Source organism: Mesitornis unicolor, unplaced genomic scaffold (genome assembly GCF_000695765.1).
Source record: "Mesitornis unicolor isolate BGI_N332 unplaced genomic scaffold, ASM69576v1 scaffold3829, whole genome shotgun sequence".
Taxonomy (NCBI): Eukaryota; Metazoa; Chordata; class Aves; order Mesitornithiformes; family Mesitornithidae; genus Mesitornis; species Mesitornis unicolor.
In genome coordinates, this window is record NW_010206505.1 from 76,393 (window position 1) to 99,131 (window position 22,739).

The window sequence follows — 22,739 nt, forward strand, 5'->3', positions numbered from 1 at the left end:
TTCATAGCTTTGTAAGCCTGAGTGGGAATGACTTAATTTGTTCTAGTGACAAAATTTTCCTAAGTAAGTTTTGCGGAACATCGTCTCATATTTTTCAGATGAGTTTATGTGACGTCAGCTTTTTCCTCACTGCATGTTGAAGGGCATATGTTTATATCTGCAGAGAGCCATGTGTTCAGCCCAGTAACTTCTGGCACTTAGCTGCTGTGTGCTGGAGTTATCGGCTGCTATGCAGTGTCCATACAGTTAACTGGGAGCACTGTTCACCTCCGCAGACTGTTATAGCCCAACTAGGATGTGACTTGGAGGTGTCTGCTCACCTCTTCTCAATGGAGCGTGGGGTATTGGGCTAGAGTATATCTGGAGCAACCTATGCTTACAGCGAACACTTTTGTTTTCCTGGATTATCAGTCTCCCAGAAAGAATGCATTCTTCTAGAATTCTGTTTATGTGTTTATGTATTTCAAGTTTAAGTATCCTGAGTATCTTTCTATCCTAGAGCAAGTTTTTGATGCGCAAAGTTGAAGTATTAAAGGCAGTAAAAAGGTACTTAAAGTGGGGGAGTTTGGGGAATTAGTGATGTTTTAAAAGCAAGCTATTATTTGGTGTAAGCTGCTCTCTTTTATTATTGAAGAGGCAAGAGTGTATGGTCCATAGAGAGAAGTAAAATGCTATAATTTCATGCAGGAGTTCTTTTGATATTCAAATGTCAATGTTTGAGTCCCAGAAACCTTAGTTAATTCCAACATTTTTATATAATATGCCTGAGCTATAAAACTATGGTTGTAAAATGATAACACCTATTGCCTTTTAAAGAAGGGGATTATGGTTATATGAAGTATTCAGATTATTTAACATATATATAACTTTCTATATGACTGTGTGATTACTTTTAAAGAATGATAGATACCCCAGTTCCTTTTTTGTCCACAGAAGACAGCTAGGTACAGTCATATTTCCCCCCCTATAAATGAAAATACTTTTTGTTCTGAAATGTCATATTTTTCTTCAGTGAGACAGCAAATAGTCCTGTGGTCAGGTACAGGTGCCTTTCTATGGCTGGATTTACTACAACTGACTTTTTCATTAGTGATCACATACAAAGCAAACTAATTAGCTTGTTGAGGAAAGAAGAAATAAGAAAGAAAAGAGAAGTGCAAATTTTTCTACAGGCAGTAGGCTGAGGTGTGTTCTATCAGTAACAGCCAGAGGTACCTATTTTCAATAGACCTGGAGCTCAGGAATCCGTCAGTAATCAGGAAAAAAAAAATCTGATCAACATCTTTTGACTAACACAGTACAAAAATGTCTAAAAGCTAGATCCTCAACTGGTTTGAACTGACAGAATTCCTCTGAGATTTCTTCTACTCTTAAGTATTAAATGCAGTTTCTAGCATTATTAGCTATGAAAAAAAATACTTAGTTGTTTCTGGTCCTGTTGAAGGGATTGTTCTTGCTATGTACAAGATCCAGTCTTGCAAACTTATATTCACTTTGGCAATGACTGCATGCTTGTGATGGGTAACCTATTTTACAATTTCATGCTGGATTTCAAGCACAGCTTTCCTTGTGTTAATCCTGTCTGCACAATGCTGACAGCAAGCTTGCTGTTCCTGTGTTCAGTGCTATATAAAGCCCAAACTAAATCAGTGCTGCTTCTTTTGGGAAGTGGGAGAAAAAGCCTCCACATTGTGTTTTTAAGTGCTCTGCTTTTTTTTTTTTTTGAAGAAAAGAAATCTGAGGATCCAAAGCTCAGAGCATAGTATTTCAGCCTGTCAGAGAACGTCTATGTCAGTGTAGTGAGAATATACAACAAACTTGTATCCACTGTCATATTATTGTCTGTCTGTGGATAGAAGCAGCAACTGATAACCTTTCCACTGCAAGGTTCTTTTTAGAAGTGATGAATTGAGAGAAGGTAGTCAGTGACAACAGACTGAATAAAGAGCAACTCTAGAAACTCTCTGAAAAATAACGCTTGGGTCACAATAAAGCTGAGCGATGTAGCTGGAAAGTCATGGTGAAACAGTTCATTGTCTTACTGTGCCGTCGTAGTCATCTTACATTCACAGTGTGATTAAGAGGTGCTCAAGATGTGAGTCTTGGTTACTTTATATATGTATTGTACAATGTGCAGAGTCCAGCACTTGGTATAAATCCTGCCAACTTTTGCAAGTGCTTAAAGTCCAATTTTATGTGAGCTAGAAATTGTGTATCCATTTGGATATAAGTATTATTGGTAGGTCAACAGAACTGCTCAGTTTACGAAGAACCTGCAGGTCCTGACTCGTGATTTTTAGGTTTGATATACCTTTGTAGGTGATTAGAAATCCTGTTTACATTTTGAATTTTGCTGTAAAGCCTGTGGTAAATAGAGTCTGTTTTGACTGTGAGTGTGAACTCAGCTGTGAGGAGGAGGAAGTGGGACCAGCAGCTCCTCCACCTTTGAAGTCGCTGGAGGCACTGTCAGGTAGACACTTTCCTTTGAAGGGTAGTTCTGAGGTGCCCCCTCTTTGTTCTGGGAGGAAGATAGTAAATAAATGTTGACCTATAACTGCAGCAATTTTAAAAGGAAATAAATAATTTCTTTTGGTTGAGCAGGCTTGCAGGATGGATTTCTGATCCTTCCGAGCAGGGATATGTGAGTATTCTATCACACAGTAATGAAATACCTCAGCCCTCAAGAAGTCATGCTGTATGTCTCAAAAACTTATACAGAACATTGCAGTTCTGTATTCTAGAACTATTGGCATATTGTTAAACCAAGTCAGAGGAACTGAACTGCCAAAACTTTCATGCACATCCTCTGGTTTGTCTGAACTGGCTGCTATAATTTCTGCCTGCCTGTGGCCATTTCTGTACCCAGAAGTAAACCCTCATCAGCCTCACACAGAAGAGTTACCCCAATGGAGAAGGAAAACAGAGATTGTTCCAGATACGGAAAATCCCACAGGATCAAGGGCTGCTGTAATTATAGCTGTTCTGCTGGGCTGGGAGAATGCAAAGGAACAACAGTGGAGGTCAGGCTTAGGTTAAACATAATACTCTTTTGTTTGCAGTAAATGCAGTTTAGCAAACAAAACTTTATTCAGTGGGACCAGAAACATGGTCCAACGTTCACCTTTCCTGTGTTCCAGGATAAAGTGCTTGAAGCTTCCTTCAGGTATGTGTCATGCAGCTTCTTCCAGAGTCTTACAAGAATCATCCTAGTAGCAAATGTCTCGGTAACCTTTCTTCATAGCTGATTATATTGAAATAGTAGCAGAAATACAAGCTGCAGTATTAGGTAAGTTACTTTTTTTAAATTGTTGAGCAACAGAAGGTCCCAACACACAAAGGTTAGATAACCAAATGCTCTATTCTTAATTTCCTGCTTAAGTATTTTTGAGGACAGATCGTTGAATGATGGTTAATAGCTTTCCACCATGGTCAGCCATGCTTGCATCTCTGCTCCTTCAGACTTTCTTTGAGACAGGTTTCCAATTTTCTAATGGTTGAGAGAAAATGTATTTCAGTTACAGGTATTGTATTCTTTTGCAACGAAGACGTATCAGGGAACTGCCCAGACTTGGACTATGTGAAGAGAAGTGAACTATGACTCCCTGTATGCTCGTGTTCCTTTCATTCTCTCTCTCTTGCCTAGGGTCAGTCATGAAGGGTTTAATGTGATTTTCATTTTGTTTTCCAGCTGAAATAAAGATCTGTTTTAAATACTACCATGGTGTTAGTGGAGCCCTCCGAGCTACTACTCCATGTATCACTGTGAAAAACCCTGCTGTGATGGTAAGTTTAGCCTATTTGTTCATTGTTCATTTATAAGATTGATAATATTAACTGTCAGGCAAACCTATTGATATAAATCTCCTAGTTTTACCATCAACGGCAATTTTTGCAAAAACCTATGTTGTCTAACAAAAATCATTAAAACTGGGAAATGCTTTTCTTGGTTTTGCATTTTTCATGGTAAAATTACATTCAGATTGCTGAGCTTAACTGAGATCTTCTATGCTAAGAACTTGATTTGGCTTACTTTCAATTTTGTGGCTTGCAATTTACTGCAATATAATGCTGTAGTAGAAATTTTTCACACTGGTTATTGAACTCAAACTGAATCCTTATTAAAAGTCTCAATTTCTTTTTATTATTTGTTAATATTAGACGTGAAATTGTTGCTGAGATAGCAATTATTAGTATAAAAAGTAGACTCAATAAAACTTTGCTCTTGCAAGAATTACTGATTTTTCTGAGTGTTTGTATACCGTTGAAATTTAGATAATTTTCTGTCTATTGAGAATTACTACTGCCTTACTATGTTTTCGTTATGAGACTTGTTCTTTTGAAATACTGAAGGGTTTTTTTCAGTTGTTTAAATACATATTGGACAAAAAGCCTTCCAAACTTGTATCCAGCTGCTTTTGATGAAAGTGATTTATCTAATTGGCTAGCTCTTCAGCTCATACGAGTGTCTAGGGAACTTGATTCATTGATATTATCTGATAAATATTTGAGATCACATCTGTCAGGATGTTGTCTTGACAGCTGCAATGTTGCAGATACACTAGAGCACAAGTTACTCAGACTGAATAACTTTTATTCTGATCCTGCACTCCTTCAGCATTGTATTGTATACAAATGCATGTCTCTGTGATAATTGTATGTGCTATACTAGACTTTATATCTCATTATACCAAATGTTTTTTCTTCTTTCTTAGAATTACAGGCCTAGGTGATAGAATCATTTAATTGTCAGTCCTTTGTCAGATCTACTATGAATAAGATCATGTTGCAGCAGGCATATGAAGTCTTGATATTTTACAGAAGAATATGTGTTGCAGTTAATGAGCTTGACAGCCACTGTCTTTAATATCAATTTATAAACTAGACTGTAGGGTATCCTGACTTCGAACAAAATAAAAAAAAATATTTCAAAGTGACCCTTAAAATGGGCTATGTGCTGTACTATATTGTTACTGAGAAGCAGAATTATTATATTGGATGGAGAAACCATTTGAATTTGTGTATTTTCATGACCTTGTCTTACTACCCAACAGTATTCTTGAGATTCATTGCACAAAAGGACACCTGAACTTCTGTCTTTGAGTATGCATTTATTTACTTGGAAGCTACCTGAAGACCTGGTCAATCTTGTGGGGTTAACTGTGTGTCTCCATTTGATTTCTTTCCTTTGAAAGGTAGCACAGGGTCCCGGGTATTCTACAGAATTGACACTCCTGCTAGAAAGTGTGATTTTATATAAGCTTTTTTTTTTGTGTGTGCTGACGGAACGTACTTCTAGTAACAGTGAGCTGTTAGTTTCCCTGATGAGAATGTCATGATAGCTCAGATGAGACTTCCTGAAAATACAGTATTGGATTAGTTGTATGTAAGTATGCCTATTCTTACATGTTAATACCTCACACTGTTTTCATGGTTTCAGTGTTGAGCTTAAGTGCTGTAAAGTAGAGAATACTTTGTCCTTTTGGCACTGGTTGTGTCTGTTGCAACAGAAATGCTGTTCATGGAAGTGGCCAGAGAGTCACGGTGTGCCCACTCTCTCTTTTTTTTTTTAAGCTGCAATGAGTTACCTGCTTACTTGGATCATTCTCTGTTTTTGCATTACATGGGTTTGGTTTTCCTCATGCTGATGACATATCACAACAGGCATTTCAGTCCATCTTGTATTTGGATAAGGAACTAACATTCTGTTGTGTTCATTTGAACCAGTAGAGGTTTAAGGGCTGATCTATCACTGGGAAATACTGCGTTATACCAGATGAGATAGCCTTTGTAGTGCAAAAATCTAAGCATGTATGCTGCAATGAAATTTTGTACTAGGCACAGAAAAATTGAAATTGCTGTTCAGGTCATAATAGAACAGGAAAAGATTATATAGCAAAACCATGAAAGTGCTAGGGAACACTGTTACAATTCATTTTCTTATAGCCGAGTTGTGGGAAAAAACTATTTTCTATAAAATGAAGTAATGAGATTAGCAATGTAAACAATATTATTCAAACAGACTCAGTGATGTAGCAGAAATTAGGTATCGAATGAGGAAGGCCTTTGTGTTGTTGAATAATGTTTTTAACAACAAAACAATGCATGTTAGAGTAAGCCCAAAAGAATACACTGAAATACATAAGATTCCTCTGGCCTTGCCTGGGCAGTGTCACCTTCCTGGAGCAGTGCATCTCTTGCTGCTTCCAGGGAACCTGTCTGTAGATGAGGGGTCACTGATCTGGCTGGAATTAACCCATTGCTTTTGGTGCAGACTACCTGCTGTCTCCACTTACACATCCATAAAGTCACTGGCGTTATGATCTCAAGCTAGGTGGGAAAGGGGTAGTTTTGAGCACTCTGGTGAGACACATCTTATCCTGAGTTTGGGGGTGCATCATGAAGCCAGTAGTGAGGGAAGGGAATGGGCTGATTGGTGAGCGGTGGCACTTGCTGTCACAGTATGTTCCTTCACAAGAGTGCTGAAACCCATGAGGGCATCAGGCGTCAATGTCTTCAGTTTCTTCATTACTTTGACTGCTTGTTACGTGCGAATTATTAGAGTTTTGCAACACAAGAAAATCCATGTGTTTGCTTATTCTGATGAAATTCCAGTGTGCTTGCTGATCATCGTGGGAAGTATTTGTAAGCTAATGATATTAAATAGCTTAAAGGAATAAAGAAATGAATGATTACATTTTCAGCTACCATGACTCCAGAATCGTTTATCAATCCAGTAGCTTCAAACAGTTATTCAGCCGCTCAAAACTGTTTTACATACTTCATCTGTACACACAGGTGTGTGAGTTTTTGTTCAACTTATTTTTTTTGTTGTTCAATAGATCAGGTGACTTCCTATTCTATCACTAGTATTAATCCCCAGCGCCGTGTTTGGCTGAAGCTTTTTCATCAGGCTATGTCACCTCTTCTGCCTGGGAGTGAGTGCAGTGCCTACCTGGAGAACCATTTCACTTTAAAGATACCTCCATTGATGTTTTCATTATAGATTTTTCAGCTGGATGCGCTTCTCTGTCTTGAAAGACAAATTCTTCTGCTAGTTGAAAGAGCTAGACATTAATATGACATTAATACATGTGAAACTTTCTATTTTGAAATAGTGCTTTACCTAAAGAGAGATTTCAGTAGAAACCAAACCTCAAAATCTGTGAAGCATAAGCTTTAGGCCACATTGATACTTAGATATCTGATGCACTTTTCTATTTAAAAGGCGCTTTTGTTCATAGATCTGAAGGCTTTTGTTAGTCTCTCTTTGATCTCTCTTCTTTATTTGTTGCACAGTAAAATATCTATTTGTGGAAAGTGACAAAAGTTACTCATGCTGTAACTGGCCAGCTCAGTGCTTTGGTATGTATTACCAGCCTGTACTGTTGAGTTTATTTTACAAAAGGGAAACCTGTAAGAAAATACAGTCGCCTTTTCTCCCATTAATAGTGTCGGCACGTGTATTAGCTTATACATATTCTGTTTGGAAGACTGCAAGTACTGGTGTCTTTGCGCTGCGTGGCATAAATAATAGATATTTTCCTAGAAACAAATGCTTTGCCTATCTGTGGTCATAGGCAGTAGTTGGTCAGATTCTTGCCCTGCATACTACCTTACAATTGCATTATCATCCTCAAGCTTATACAAAGCAGATGAAAACGTCTCTGGTATATTTCTTCTTTTTTTCTCCTCTTCAGATGGGAGTAGAAGGCACGGATGAAGGTGCTTCTGGAGCCCAGCACTCTAGGAAGTTAGTCAGCTTTACTCTATCAGGTAAAAAACAACATTACTGTGTGTTTTACAAATTATTTAAAAAAAAGAAAACAAAACCCAACAGCCAAACTGGCTGTTCTAAATAATATCAAAGTTGGAACACTTCATAAGCCTCTGTAGGAGCACACTCTAGTGGCTTGAAAGATGTCATTTCTTTAGAACTTCTGTTTGTTGAAAACGAGCCAGAATCATAAATCTCCAGGAGTGGAAGAAATGGATTCGATGGATGCCAGGATGAAAAAGTTGGAGAAATTTCCAGTTTGCGCAAGGGACAGTTCCCCTCCGATTGAAGAGTGGAAAACAGGCTCTAAATAAAATGCAAGCTGGTTCCATCACGTTGAAGTAATAAAATTGCAATGGCTGCAAATGGTGCTTTAGAAAGGAGAAAAAAATCTTTGCTTGTAACAGAGCTAAGCTGTCACTACAGCAAAATAGCTGTAGGGGTACAGTCTACCAGCTTCACTTGTTTTGATTAGCACTTTATTCCACAGGAAGTCTTGTGTGAGACTAAAGCATATTCAGCTTGAGTGAAGACAGAAAGAACTTGCTTCTGAATCTTGAAGAGCTGACAGTGAAAACATTTAGAGATTGTAGGGGTAGAGCAGGAAGAAAGCATGCTTTTTGAAATGGTCTTTCAGCAGTTATGTGGGATAGAGCTGATAGGTTGTATAAACTCACATACAGTACTATAAAAATAATTCGTTTCTTGAATTCTGAAAAACCTATTGTGTTTCATAGAAGGTTGTGACTCAGCCTGAGGAGTCCCCTAAATTAATTTTGAAAGGTATATTGACCGATAGATCTACAGTGTATTCCCTGGAACATTTTTTGGTTGTTTATTTGCTAAGTTGTTGCTTTTAAAGACAATTACCCTGTATTTCATGCTATTTCTACTGTGTGGCTTAATTTTGAATACTGGGTAGGATTTTTTTTGTTATTATTTTATTTTTTTACTGAATCCACAGGTGTGACATTTTGTTTTAGTGCAGTGAATTTTGCCTGCATGTATAAACTGCTCATCTAAATATGTATGTGTCAGCTGCATTAGAGTCATGAAGACTGCATGCAGCATATTGGAGTACTTAATGGAGAAAGACACGAAAATCTTGTGCTTCAGCAAACTGAAGCAGAGAAATATTTTACAGTGTAGTTTAAAATCTAATATTATAGAAAAAATACCTTTTTCTTTTTGTTCTTGTGGAAGCTTGCACTATCATTAAAGTCCTTAGGCATGAGACTATGCACTTGAGGATATTACTATTTGTTTCAAGTTGGAAGTGCTGCAGTACTGAGGTTTCCTAGGAAGAAAAAAGAAAACTTTGCCTCCTTTTTTGTGAGACAGGTTATCTTCTTCTGCATTGGGAAAAAGTGTGCATCATAGTCCAGAACAGCCTTGATAAAGAGTATTTAAAGTTACGTTTATCAAAGTTCCAACTTTGGGGAAAGTTCACTACATTACCTTCCATACAGTTTTTTAACCTATTCCCTTCCCTTACCCAGGAACAGAACAAGTACTGTGTGATGGGGGGCTTTTTGTGGTTTTTGGTTGGTTTGGCTTTTTTTAAGTGGAAATACCTTGCATACTGAGAAAAACATTTGTAGGTGAGTTACAGGTTCATGCATTTTGTTTTACAAATTACTGGGGGCTAAAAAGTAAATGAGGATGTTGATACCTTTCCTCCCTATATTCTCTTGGGAAAACACTTGACTTCCTGCTTTAACTCTTCTGTACACTGGATCCAATTAACGTATGAGTAATTTTAAGTTGCTTTATTTAGTAGTTTATGGTGAATTGCTTTCCTGGGTAGTATTTTAGGAATGCGCTACTTTGTGAACTAGCTTTAATTTACTCAGTTCCTTTTTCCTTCCTTCTTGTTTTGCTTTATAGATATTAGAGCAGTCGGACTTAAAAAAGGCATGTTCTTCAACCCTGATCCTTATCTAAAGATGTCCATTCAGCCAGGCAAGAAAAGTACATTTCCTACATTTGCTCATCATGGCCAGGAAAGAAGGTCGACTATCATCAGTAACACAACTAATCCTGTTTGGCACAGAGAGGTAATGTATCTCTTTTGAGAGCTGTCTGCCAGCTGATGTAGTGTACCAGGCTTGTATTTTCTCTTTGTGCATCAGTCCTTACTCTCTGAAGGCTGTGAGCTTGTTTTGTAGCTAGTTATTTAAACTGACACAGAAATTGTAGTAATTTTAGGAACCCTGTTGTTGGATAGAAACAGCTATCATCTGCATATTTAACCTGCACTGCTGTGAGGTTTTCATTCCTTTCTCTGCTAACAAGAGTTGAACTCACTCAGCAGCCCTGTAGATTTCTTGAAATTGCAAAAATAAATTAATTAAAATGGATTATATGTTGTGAGAAGACTCTTTAAAAAAAGGTACAATAAGTGAGCATTTATGCTCAGTGATTGCAACAACTGTTCATTTGGAAATGATATTCTCGTTGTGCATAGCAGGTGGCAAGCTTTCAGTTTGTCAGGCAGAGGGGATGCTCTTTGGTGTAGCCTCTGTGAGCACTGCCGTAGGAAGGAAAGCCCTGAGAAGCATTACAGCACCACTCAGCAAAGAGGGGGAAAAACGGCAGTTTGGCAGAAACTAGTTTTCCAGATGTGTTTATATTGGGTAAGCTGTGCGAGTCTCAGAGAAGGAACTCAGTCCCACAACTGTCTTTGAGAACAGAAGAGCCAGGCTGTGCCTTTGAAGATAAATGTTTGTGTGGGAAACAAGGTGGAAATACTGACACAAGTCCATAACCCTTTCAGGACCAGCGAGCAGCGTTCTTGATCTGCACCTGTTTTCTAATGAGCAGATTTCTGTACTGTATTTGGTGAATGTTAATGTGTTCTTCAGTAAGACTGGAAAATTGAGTGGGCTTTGGAAAATGTTCCCACAAATCATAATCAAACCAAACAAAGCAGTAAAGCAGAACAGAGCAAGGCCAGTGTTAGCACTGCTCTGGGGTGCTTGGTTGTGGGAGAAGATTGTAGATGTGTGGAAGTCTTAAAAATCTTCAGAAAAGAAAAATCAGGGGGTTTATCTCTGAATTGATTCTTCATCTTTCTGTCTGTCCATCCATCTGTCCTGTAGATAAAAAGAAAAATCTACTCTTATTTTTCCACCTTTTTCCTGTCCATTTCTCCTTGATTTTGAAGCTGCTTATTCACTGGTACACACATTGTGTCAGCTTGCTTTAGCTGTTGTATCTTCCCTGTAGCAATGCTCTGACGAGAGCAGCTTACCATCCCATTACATATGCTGTCCTAGTGGTGCAGAATTGATCCTGTTTTACATCTACTCCTTTCTGCAAAATAATTTGCAATTTTATAGCAAACTGAGTGTGACAAATTTTTAAGTTCTGTTTATCACAGGAACCGAGCTCTGACAGTTACCCAACATGAGGAAGTGTTTTTATTCCTGACCCAATTTAATTGCTGTTTTTGAATTTATTTAGCTGATGCCTACAGCTGAACTGAAGAGTTACTGCTTCTTTTGTTCCTCATTCAGTATATCTTTAGTTATCTAGCCAGATGCGTATTAGGTATTATACTCAGGTTGTGATATGCTCAGAGGTCTTAAAGATAACAGATAGTAAAAGTATAACTAGATGACTTTGGCTTTTCTGAGTGTACTTTTTGGTGTGTTTATTTGAAGTATCTTAAAATCTAGTGGAAAAATTAGAATAAAAATGGTTCCTAAGGGAATCTGTTATTACACTGTACGTATGTGTGTACCTGCCAACACAACTGCTTATATATTTGTCCTGTGTCACTTCTGACTCTTCTGGTGATCTTCAGGCAGACTTGACAGAGCACAGGTGTCAAAGGTGAAGTATTCATAAACTGCATGAAAATTGATGGTAGGCTGAAGAAAGTAACTGTGATAGTGCTCCCTCATAGGGAAGGGTAGAAGAATGATCTTGCCAGACATCAAGAAATCTTTTATAAATTAACACCATGTTGTTTGAAGGCTCCAAGTGCAGATAAAGGTCTGTTGGAGCTTGCTGAGAAGATTTGTGAACTTTGGGGCAAAAATCTATAGAAAATTCTCCTCCTTTAGTTGTGGTGCTCCTGAAAATACTGTATACACATTGCCCTTTTGACTTCCTGTCACACTTACGAAAAATTAGTGCAAAGCGTAGTGTTGGAAGGGAGGTCCACTAAGCACAGCCTAGAGAGAGACACTTTCCTCCTTACTCTTGCATCAATCTGGCTTCTCTTCTGTAACCTGATGGAGTACAGCAAGGCTTCCTTCTCTTTTTGTTTTTTGGTTTTTTTACTATCCAAATTGCTTTCTCCTTTCTGATGTAGACCATGAAATTGCTTTTATCCAGTGCAGATTCTTACTGAGCAGGTATTTTCAAGAGACAGTAAAAAGGTATGGGTTTGCTGAGAGGTTAGTTACATATGCAAAAATACAGTGCTTAATAAATGATGTTGACATTATTTTGCAATGTGGAAACTGCTGTCATCAGTCATTGCTTTCGGAGTTCACTGCACACTAGTAGTGATTATGTACACACTTTCTGAATTAAGGTGTATTGATGTGGTGTCAAATATGTTCTTTCCTTCCAGAAATATTCTTTTGTTGCACTTCTAACAGATGTCCTGGAAATTGAGGTTAAAGACAAATTTGCCAAGAGCCGTCCGATCATCAAGCGCTTTCTTGGGAAGTTAACCATACCAGTTCAGAGACTGTTGGAGAGACATGCAATTGGGTAAATTAATACATTCCTAATGTTAACTTCTCTTGATCGGGGAGACTCAGCATCTAGGATACTGGCGCAGAGCAGCCTTTCTGGCTCACTGGCACAGACCAGCAGATTTCCACTGCATCTGTAGTAAGAAATATAGTGGGAATTTTAATAGCCTTATTGCCTGACTGGAATATATCAGTGTTTCTAACCCTGTTCCAAATGCATGTACCTATGTTTGTGTATGTATGTGTCTATAATTTGTTTTCAGCTTAATTTCTTTACACAAAAAATGTTCCCCTTGCCAAAAAATGTTACTGTCTGGCGAGCTAGTCAAGAATCAAGGCATTATCACAATACTACATGTAGTGTGCAAGTTTTTTTAGAAGAAGCAGATTTTATTGTCTCACTTCTTTTACAGTTCAAGTATTTTTAAATGTCAGTTTAATAATCAGAGATTTAATATCTGTTCAGTTAATTGGCCAGAACTGCAAGGCTGTGACTCCTTGTTTTTCAGAGTCCTCGTGATACTATGCTATTAAAATTGCCTTTTGCTATAAGTAGCACACTGATGGGACTCAAAATACAACTGTTGTGCTATTTTAAAAAAATTCTGTTCATTTTTTGATAGCTAAGTGTTCTTAGCTAAATAAAGATTCAAGTCAGTTAGAAAGCTTTAAGGTGTTTTATACTTCATGATGGTTACTGGAGGGGACCACAGCATAGTCCAGTGCATGATTCAATGAGGCCTTCATAGAACCGTGCGCAGAGCACTGTGATACATTGCAGGTGTGAGGCAAATGGCTGGAGGTCTGCATGAGATGCTGCTTGTGCAAAAATATAATTTACATTTAAGACAGAGCAGTAATTGTAGAGTATATATAAAAAAGATGTTAATAAAATAATATATATGCTATATTTGACAAATTAGAAAAAATAATTCCTTGAAAGACAATGGGAGGAACTGAGTTATTCAAGTGTGTTTTGTTAGGACCTAACTCAAAGTCTGCTAAAGTTAATGTATCTCCATTACTTTAAAAGGCCACTGGATGAGGCCCAGGAGGAATGGTGGTAAAATAAAATGCGTATATTCTTCCCTGAACATTTAAGGATGTGCTTCAGCCTATAGAGCAACGTGGGAAGGCTGCTTTGCCTTATGTTGTCTACTCAGGACTTTTTTTTGCTAAAAGTTAATGTTTGGATGCAAACTGCTGCAGCTTATTTCAGTAATGACCTTGCATTTGTTTTAGTCTGTCATTCATATTGCAGTAGGAGAGCTTCCAGTAAAGGAGAGGTGTTTATACCAATATACATTTATTTGCGTAAATAATAATTTCCTATGGAGATCCTCAGTATCTCCCTCCTCTCCCTTCAGCTGTCCCAGCTGTGCTGAGGGGGCTGGGGCTGTGAATTCTGGCTGTGCCCAACAAGAATGTGTAGCCTAGGATCTGATTCAAGCTGATACAAGTGCTTAATCAAGTCTGAGTCCCACGGAATTCAGTAACTCTTAAGAACGTATGTGAAGTTAAATCCAAATATTAATAGCTTTTCTAAATAGGAATGCAGAAGTGCTTTATTGAATGAGAACTAAAATGTGAAGAAACTATCTGGGAATTTTGTATAAAGTAAAAACCACAAGGGGGCAGAAGGTTTTAAAAAATGAACGATTTTGTTAATTATAAAACATACTCTGGGTTGGGGGAAGGAGGAGGTTAGGGGAAGGGGATCCTTTCTAGTTTGATTTCTGTAGGACCTAGTAAGAGTTATAAAGATATATAAGAATTGCTGGGGCACAATCTGTATTTGGAAATGATAAAAGTATTTTATTAGACTGTTTTATCTGGTAAGTTATTTTACACCATTGTTGGTGTTTGTGCTTTTCCATACAAGCCAGAGTATCTGGCTGATTTTGAGTTTGTAATAGAAATTACTTTCTATCATGCTAACTCTTATCTGATAAGAGCCTCTGATACAAAATACTGGGAAAATAAAACCAGTTAAAATTTAAAACAAACACCCCAATATCTTTGTTTTTGCAGAGACCAGGTTCTCAGCTATAATCTTGGCAGAAGGCTCCCAGCTGATCATGTGAGTGGCTATCTCCAGTTCAAAGTGGAAATCACGTCTTCTGTTCATGAAGGTGAGAATTTGTCAATAATCTGGATCTCCAGATAGTTTTATGAAGGGAGTTTCTATGTATTTCTATTTCTAGGATTTTCTGTGATCATATACTTCCTCATTTGTGTACAGTGCCTCTGTTACTGATTTTTCTTTTGGGATTCAAAGTTTAGATATGTCAGGTACTGCTTTGGAGATGGAAATTCCAAAACACCAACACTTTCCATATTGTTTTCCTATTTAGTTAGATTTTTAAATGAATCTGCTTATGTGTGTTATTTTATGGGATAAATTGGGTAATCCAGTTTATTGGTTTTCTTCACTCTGTAACATCTTTGCTCTCATCTTTCAAATGAGATGGGTTATTTTCATTTCCCTTTTATATGTATTACCATAGCATACCTAATATCTTGTGAACTTTACTTAAGTAGATTCCCAGTCTTTACAGTGGAAAGTCCTATAAATTAACTTAAAATAAATGTTGGGTATAGAATTTTATTTCTGTACACCATTTGTAATTCCTCATGTGATCTCAGATGCTGGTTTGCATACTGATAAGGGTGAAATGACAACTGGTGTCAGTGACTGGCTTTGTGTAAACCCCACTTTTGAATATGAGAGATACACTGTAGACAACTGATTCCTTGGTTTTGAGGCTGGTTTTACTAACTGTATGGCAAGATGCTTGGCAGTGCTCTGTCTTTTGAAAGCAAAATGAGACTCCTTTAAAGTCATACTTCACACCCTTTAAATTTTCTTTATCATACAAAATAGTATAGACTTATACAGAGAAAATTCTGTAGTTGCTGTTACAGCACTGTAGATGCCTCTGTTGTTTTAATTGTGTTTTTTCCCTTAGTTGTCTGATTGAAATAAGCCAACATCTTGAAAGATGTGTATTTTTATATCACTTCTGTAATGCAAAGTAGAATGATCTGTCTGTTGCTGCATTGTGTTTCACATTCAGTCTTTGTGTCTCTGTAGATGCTTCACCAGAAACAGTTGGCACTTTGCTAGGAGTGAACTCTGTTAATGGAGACTTGGGGAGCCCCTCTGATGACGAGGACATGCCAGCAGGACATCACGATACATCCACATTATGTTCCAATGGTCCAGTCCTTGATGAATCTTCTGGAGAAGCAATCCTGAGACACCCTTTAAGGACTAGTACAACTCTGGAAACAGACCAGGATGAGTTGACCTCTGGTGGTTCAAGATCATCGCCTACCAGAGGTCGTCAGGACTCACTAAATGACTATCTGGATGCAATAGAACACAATAATCATCCCAGACCTGGGACATCTGCCTGTGGTGAGCGTCCACGTGGAGCCTCCCCAAAACTGAGGAGCAGCTTCCCTACTGACACAAGACTCAATGCTATGCTTCACATTGACTCAGATGAAGAGGAGCATGAGCTACATCAAGACCTGGGTTTTCCGTCTTCCTTGGAAGACGATGGTGGTTTAGTAATGCTTAATGGTGCTACAAGAAATGTTGAAAGAAATTATTTAAGTTACTCATCAGATCAGGTAATGCAAGGGCCTACAGAGAATGAAAATGTTTCAGCCTCTGAAGCTCCTTTGCCATCAACTGATGACCAGCAAGAGACTGTCCCAGAGCTTCCATCGTCACAGTTAGCAGCAGATGAAAGCCTGCAAGGTTCTCAAAGTGAAGCACCAGCAGACCAGGCTGGCAGTGAGTTGTGTGCCACTCAGGAGGCAGAGCAGGCTCCTAACAGTATAGACACAGGAGCTGCCAATACTGCTGCTGGGAGCAGAAGGTGTGTTAGTGAGACAGAATCCATTGATCAAGGGTCTGAACCTTCCCAGATATCATCAGAAACCGAGCAGAGTGATCCTGCTCGCACGGAAAGTGTCAGTGAGGCTAGTACCCGGCCAGAAGGCGAGAGTGACGTGGAAGGGGCAGACAGCTCTTGCAATGAAAGCACGACTGTTCGACGTTCCTCAGTTGAAATGCGGTGTTCTTCTTTTGAAAGTGCCAGGTTTCCTGAGACTCCAGCCTTTTCTTCTCAGGAGGAGGAAGAGGGAGCTTGTACCACTGATGCAGCTAGAAATGAGCCAGGTGCTGAAACACAGGACTCTGCAAGTACTTCTGGTTCTCTACCTGCAGTACAGTTACCTCAGGAAGAAGTACAGGAGGCTGAGGCAGGTGAATTACAAGACCAAGAGGAAGCAGAAGAAATCTGGCAAAGAAGAAGAAGCCTGCAGGCGGCAGCTGCCAATAGCCAGTCTCAGGATGAAGAAACTGAAGGGGCCCAAGCAGCTTGTGAGGGTGCCACAGCACAGGTTGAAGGAGCTACTGGAGGTAACAACTGTAGGAGGCACTTTCTGAAGTGACCTTTCTGCAGCCAGTAAAAAATACTTTAAAAATAAACATCTGAAAATAAAGATCTTCATTTCTCAATTTCATTGTCTTTCAAGATTTTTTTTTGTTCCTTTGAGATTTATTCCCTTCTTCAAGAGACTCTTTGGGTTTTTGATTTAACAAAAAATCAAACCTGAAGTATCCAAGACATGTTTATTTTGACATTGGATATATTTTAATTCTTGAGAGAGTAGTGAGAAGGAGAATGAAGAGGAGGAAAGAATTCCACAGTATTACCCTGCTTGCTAATCTAAATGGTAATGAGAGGGGATAAAAATCCCAAAACTATGAAATGCAAACAAGAATTTATACTTAGGTCTTTTCTTTTGCATGTTTGTATATTAGCATTAAAACACATGGGTAATCAAAAGAAAGGAAAAAAAATCATTTTTAGTCACACTTCAGACTGCTTATCTTACCTTTCCCAGTTCCTTATCTGTGTAGACACATCCTAGCACAGCTGGAACCATGGAAGGATAAGAATGTGTCCCTCAAATTAACACTGTAAAACTCTTACCAATTGTAAAATTATTTCAACAGTTGAGAATTTTGTGTCTCACTGAAATCACTGAAATTAGAAATGTGTCCCTATTGGATTGTTTCCAAGCACATTTCCCAGTGGGTTATCCATTCAATTTCTTCAGAGATTGAAGTGGACCTAATCAGGTGGGTTTCTGAATGCATCTTTTTCATAAAATTTCTAAAGTTTTGGGATCTATTAATTTCTTCTCTTCATAAACAGCTCTTTGATTTGGAAAGAATAATTTTGGTATTTATTTCAATTACTGTCAATACTTCACAGCATTTTCTGGACATTTGGGACTCTCTTTTTATTAGGTATCAGGTTGCAGATCAGGGTGGCTGCAGCAAGGAAGGTCCATGGACAGGTTCATCTCTTACAGCAAAGTTTCTGCAGGGGCCAGGTGGAGTTTTGTCCTTGTCCTTTGCTGGGATATGACTCAGGCACACGCTGTTGTTTCTGTGCCCTGGCTTCTAGTCACAGGTGTATGTGGCACATCCCAAGAGCTGATGTTTTCAGGACCAGAGCACATCCCAAAGAAATCACTTACCTAGAACTGTAGACATATTATTTTGCACCCCCAAATAGATGACTAATAGACATATCCTAAAATATCATAGCCCTGCAGAAGCTTTCACATGTCTTGTTCACTTTAGAGGCAACTCTAGGGCTTCTCCAAATTGACTGAAAAAATAACTTGTGGACATTTTGATTCCAGGTTCTCAAGCCAATGGCCATCCGCCCTTGAGGTCACTGCCTTCAGTACGCCAGGATGTTAGCCGGTACCAGAGAGTGGATGAAGCTCTACCACCAAGTGAGGTTCTTCATCATTCAATTGGGGGATAGGCTGCCTGGATCTCATTACTGCGATCTCACTACGTTTCTTTTTGAAATGTGAGAACAGAGAGTGAACAGCTGAGAGAGAATCCTAAGTGAGGAGTGATGTTGGTGAAGTCTAGTGCTGTTTGGTGAAAGGCATTGTGCTTAATCTGCAAACGTCAGGGTGCGTTATGATAATTACACCTGGTGTATACACACTTGCTAAGTGACGTTTGCCGAGAAGTAGGAAGGCACGGCACTGCCTTTTCAGTGTGCAGTGCACGTGGGTAGGGAGGTGAAGCAATACACTGTATGAGGCGTTTGGAGGACAGGATGTCAAGCACTCTGAAATCTCTGAATACTTCTTGTATGGTGATGATTTACAAAGAAATATATGACGTCTTTAATCTCTTATGTGAAAGGTGTCTGTGTTTTCCTTGCATTTTTTTGAGCCAGTGACTTTTTGAATTAAAATAAACCTGGGTATTAAGCACCAGTTAAATGAGCCTAAATCGACAGATAAATTCTAATTTCTCTAATGCATATGAAAAATACATTGCTCCCAACTGCTGGACTGATTCAATTGCTTAAGCTTGGAGCAGAGAAAATCTGTTCAACATTTGATATTTGTAGAAAGGAGAAAGGACCAAAAACATAACTTTAAAACAAAAAAGCAAACATAAAAGGTTAAATTCACACCCACTGAAGTCTGTGGCAAAGATCTATTACTTTAAAGGAGTCAGGAATTCAGATATTTGGTGTAAAATGTATCGATCCTTATTTTACAGTAAAGAATGGGACTGTGTTTGCTCTGTAATTGGAGAGGGTAACTGGAAGGAGCCTGGTAGCAGAACACAGATAAAACTGTGTTGGAAAGCCAGGCTGATGAGGAGATTTTACTCCCTGCTGCTTCTGTTATAATCAGTGCATATAACAAATTACTCCTGCATGCAGATCCTAAAGTTAATTAACTGCCTCCTCAATAAACCAGTATTTTTCACAATATTGTGCCTGGGAGACATATATTTCAGTTGCATTTTATCACTTTTCATACTGAAAAAGACAGAGAACATTTCAGGAAATCAACATTTCAGTGATCAGTGGAATAATTGATAAGTGCATGGAGATAGCTTTTACAGTACCATGGTTTATACACAGAAGGCTTTGTTGTGTTTCAGTAGCAAACTGTACATTACAGTAACTAGTTGGAAGAATTACTGGAGTGTTAATGGAAAAGGTTTGGCTGTGTGATATTCTAACATTTATGACGTTTGCTACGATTTTGGAGAGTTATGCATGGGCATGCATATACACATTGCCCTTTTAAAGGCGAAGCCCAGTGCAATCTTGATGTAGATCATTCATTTGCTAATGTGATTAAAATCTTAAATACTAATTGTTGCCTAGATTCAGTTTTTCTCTCTGAAGCTCTGCTTTTGGATATGTAACAGTTTTAATATTTTAATAGTGAATATTTAGAGAAAACATTTAGAATACAGTTTTGAGTTATAAACTGTAATTTCTTTGTAATTTGGGTTGTATTCTATTTGTTGTTTCAACAGAATCTGAAACTAAGAAAGAAGAATAGGTGTATTTCTTTCAGTTGTATGTAAGTTAAGTTAGAGTACAAGAGAAAGAATTGGAATTTTTATCTAGTATTTCTGCCTGTAACATGCAACATTATGCTTCAGTTCCTACATTCCTAGAGAAAAAACAATAAGCTTGACCACACAACCTTGATAATTACAGTTTTGCCATTCAGCACACTGAGGTTATTTGTAACACATTTGACTAACAATGGTTTGACTAACAGTGTATTCCATCACAACACTGATGCACGTGCTTTACTTTAGAAGCCATTGCCCAAGTGTTTAAACTTGTGTATTTGTGATTGAATGCAGGCAAAAATGCTTTTCTTCCTCAAGACCACATTACAGAAATGGTGACCGTGTGTCAGAATTGGGCATATCACCACCACAAGAAAAATCCCAACTATTATATGGTGGTTTGGGGTTTGACATTTAAGCAGAATAATGAGTTCACAGATTTGAACTGTGGTGGGGTTTTTGTACAGGTTTTTTTTTCTAATTTATTTTTATTTTTCTTTCCCAATGAACAATTCTGTATTTACCAGAATACTTCCATGTTTCATTTTGTATACAAACTGGTTAAAAATTTTGAGTGTTTTTATTTTATCACAAGATACTACTATTTCAAAAGGGACCTTTGCACAGGAACATCTGTTTAAAAAACTTTTTTCTTTTTAAAAAATAGAAATATTTTAGAGATAATGTTGAAATGTTTGTTTGCTTTTTTGAGTTACAAATGAAATTTTTTTTAGTAACTTTCAAATGTGTTGTATTTTGAATAGCAAATACAGTGATTATGCCATAAGCTTTGCATTGATGTAATTTTGTTTATTTTTAAACTTGTATTTTAAATAGACATTATAATACAAAATTTTTAATTTTTTCCCTGGAATTGAAATTTTTTCTTTAAGCAGTTCTCTTCATTTCCGTCCTGTTGTGCTGCTTTTTCTTTTCTTCCTTGGAGCTTTATTTCACATATGGTGCTTGTTCACACTATAGAAATGCTTTAAACACTAATAAGCTCTTTTGGTTGTGCATCATAGGGATAGAAGAATAATTTTCACTGTGGCCAGGTAGAATAAACAGCTGTGGCGTGGAGATGATACAATGAGTTTATCTCAAAACCTGCTTTTCCTTCTGCTTTGTGAGCCAGCTCACGCCCTACACTGTAACACAGAATCACAGAATGTTAGGAGTTGGAAGGGACCTCGAAAGATCATCCAGTCCACCCCCCCTGCCAGAGCAGGATCACCTAGAATAGGTCACACAGGAACGTGTCCAGGCGGGTAACACAGTGAGCCACTTGGCTGCCTCCAAGAGAGACAGAAGTCATAGTAAACATAATACAGTCACAAAACCTGAGACAGTACAATACAGTAACAGAAGACTGTCAGTATTAAATACTTTACACTAGAATGTAGTTGTTCTTCGCTGCTGTCAGGACATTTTAGTACGGTAACAAAAGACTGTCAGTATTAAATACTTTACAGTAGAATTTAGTTGTTCTTCGCTGCTGTCAGGACATTTTAATGCCTTCTTTCCTTGTGGAGTGGTGGCCATTGAGGATTGGTTGCTTGCCAGTAGTTTTTAAAATGTTGCTGCAGTGACTGATGTTTCCACCTAGACTTGCAACATAGAAAGTCTCTTCCAGAAACCTTCTGAGCTCTCAAAGACTGTTTTTCAACAGATGTGCTGAATGGTACGTTTTATGCAGCTGCTGATGCCCAAGAATCGGGCACATCTGTTTCTGTATACGAAATATCTTAATATTTTTTATTATTACTTCATGGCCCCTACCCATGATCAGTGTCTTGGTATCTTGCTCATTTTGTTACCAGTTACTAGGCAGACTGTTTCTGACTCAAAAGGCTTATGAACTGGGTGGGTGTTGTGATGCACCTGGTTTCTGCTGAGCACTGAGAAGCCAGATGTGGTTGGGGAAAGGTCCTGGTGCCTTTGCCTCTGCTCTCCTGGTGTGTCTGCACAGTGTAGACTTCTAACATTGTCTGTAACTTGTGTTGCAAAACCAGTGGACAGCATTGTAGTTACTGCTTGAACAAGAAGTTGAATTTGCTATTATATTTGCAGAATTGGCAATTCTGGAACATACATTTAATATATGAAGGAGTTTGATTTTTATAATTGTTCAGCTTGTTCATCTTTTCTGACAGGTCTGTTTACGTTTAACATAGGTACATATAAACACTGGAAGATCACCAGCATTTTATCACTGTTGCTATTACTTGGGGAAAAACAGTGACAGGTGTCAAGCTTTGCAAGGTTTCTGGTACTTATCCATTGGCCTTTTGCACTGGAATAAGCCTCAGAGATTGGATCTTGAATTATTTCAGTCCACAAGAATTAGTCTAAGTATCCTGATTTGCTGGGTTTTGGGGTTTTTTCTGGGACAATTACTGGTTAGTGGGAAATACAATAGAAAAAGGATTAGCGATTGTTAGATACAGTTTCCACAGAACTTTAACTACAGTGGGGAATTTGATTTATGGGGTAAAATAAGGAAACACCATGTCTTTTAACCCTTCAGTAAGAACGTTCTGTGCTGAAGTCATCCTGTAAAAGAGAAATAGAAACTTGGAACAATAGATACAGTTACAAAAGTGAGAGAGCTAAAATAAAGAAATAAACAAACCCCAAGCCCTCCATAGTTCACTGTGTTTTATTGCTACTTAGACTGGGAGGCTCGAATTGACAGCCATGGACGGATTTTTTATGTGGACCATGTGAACAGGACAACAACATGGCAGCGACCCACAGCTCCCCCAGCCCCACAGATTCTCCAGAGGTCAAATTCCATACAGCAAATGGAACA

General features: G+C 38.2%; 1 protein-coding gene across 1 annotated transcript in view; it reads left to right on the forward strand.

The window, feature by feature from the left end:
- The window catches only part of HECW2 (HECT, C2 and WW domain containing E3 ubiquitin protein ligase 2), a 106,973-nt gene that overhangs the window by 39,349 nt on the left and 44,885 nt on the right, over nt 1-22,739 (forward strand). Inside the window, exons 3-10 of the mRNA XM_010191773.1 lie at nt 3,689-3,783; nt 7,698-7,773; nt 9,662-9,831; nt 12,360-12,502; nt 14,518-14,618; nt 15,581-16,921; nt 18,220-18,315; nt 22,601-22,739. Coding sequence (XP_010190075.1) covers nt 3,689-3,783; nt 7,698-7,773; nt 9,662-9,831; nt 12,360-12,502; nt 14,518-14,618; nt 15,581-16,921; nt 18,220-18,315; nt 22,601-22,739 — 2,161 coding nt within the window. The remainder of the gene's footprint in view (nt 1-3,688; nt 3,784-7,697; nt 7,774-9,661; nt 9,832-12,359; nt 12,503-14,517; nt 14,619-15,580; nt 16,922-18,219; nt 18,316-22,600) is intronic.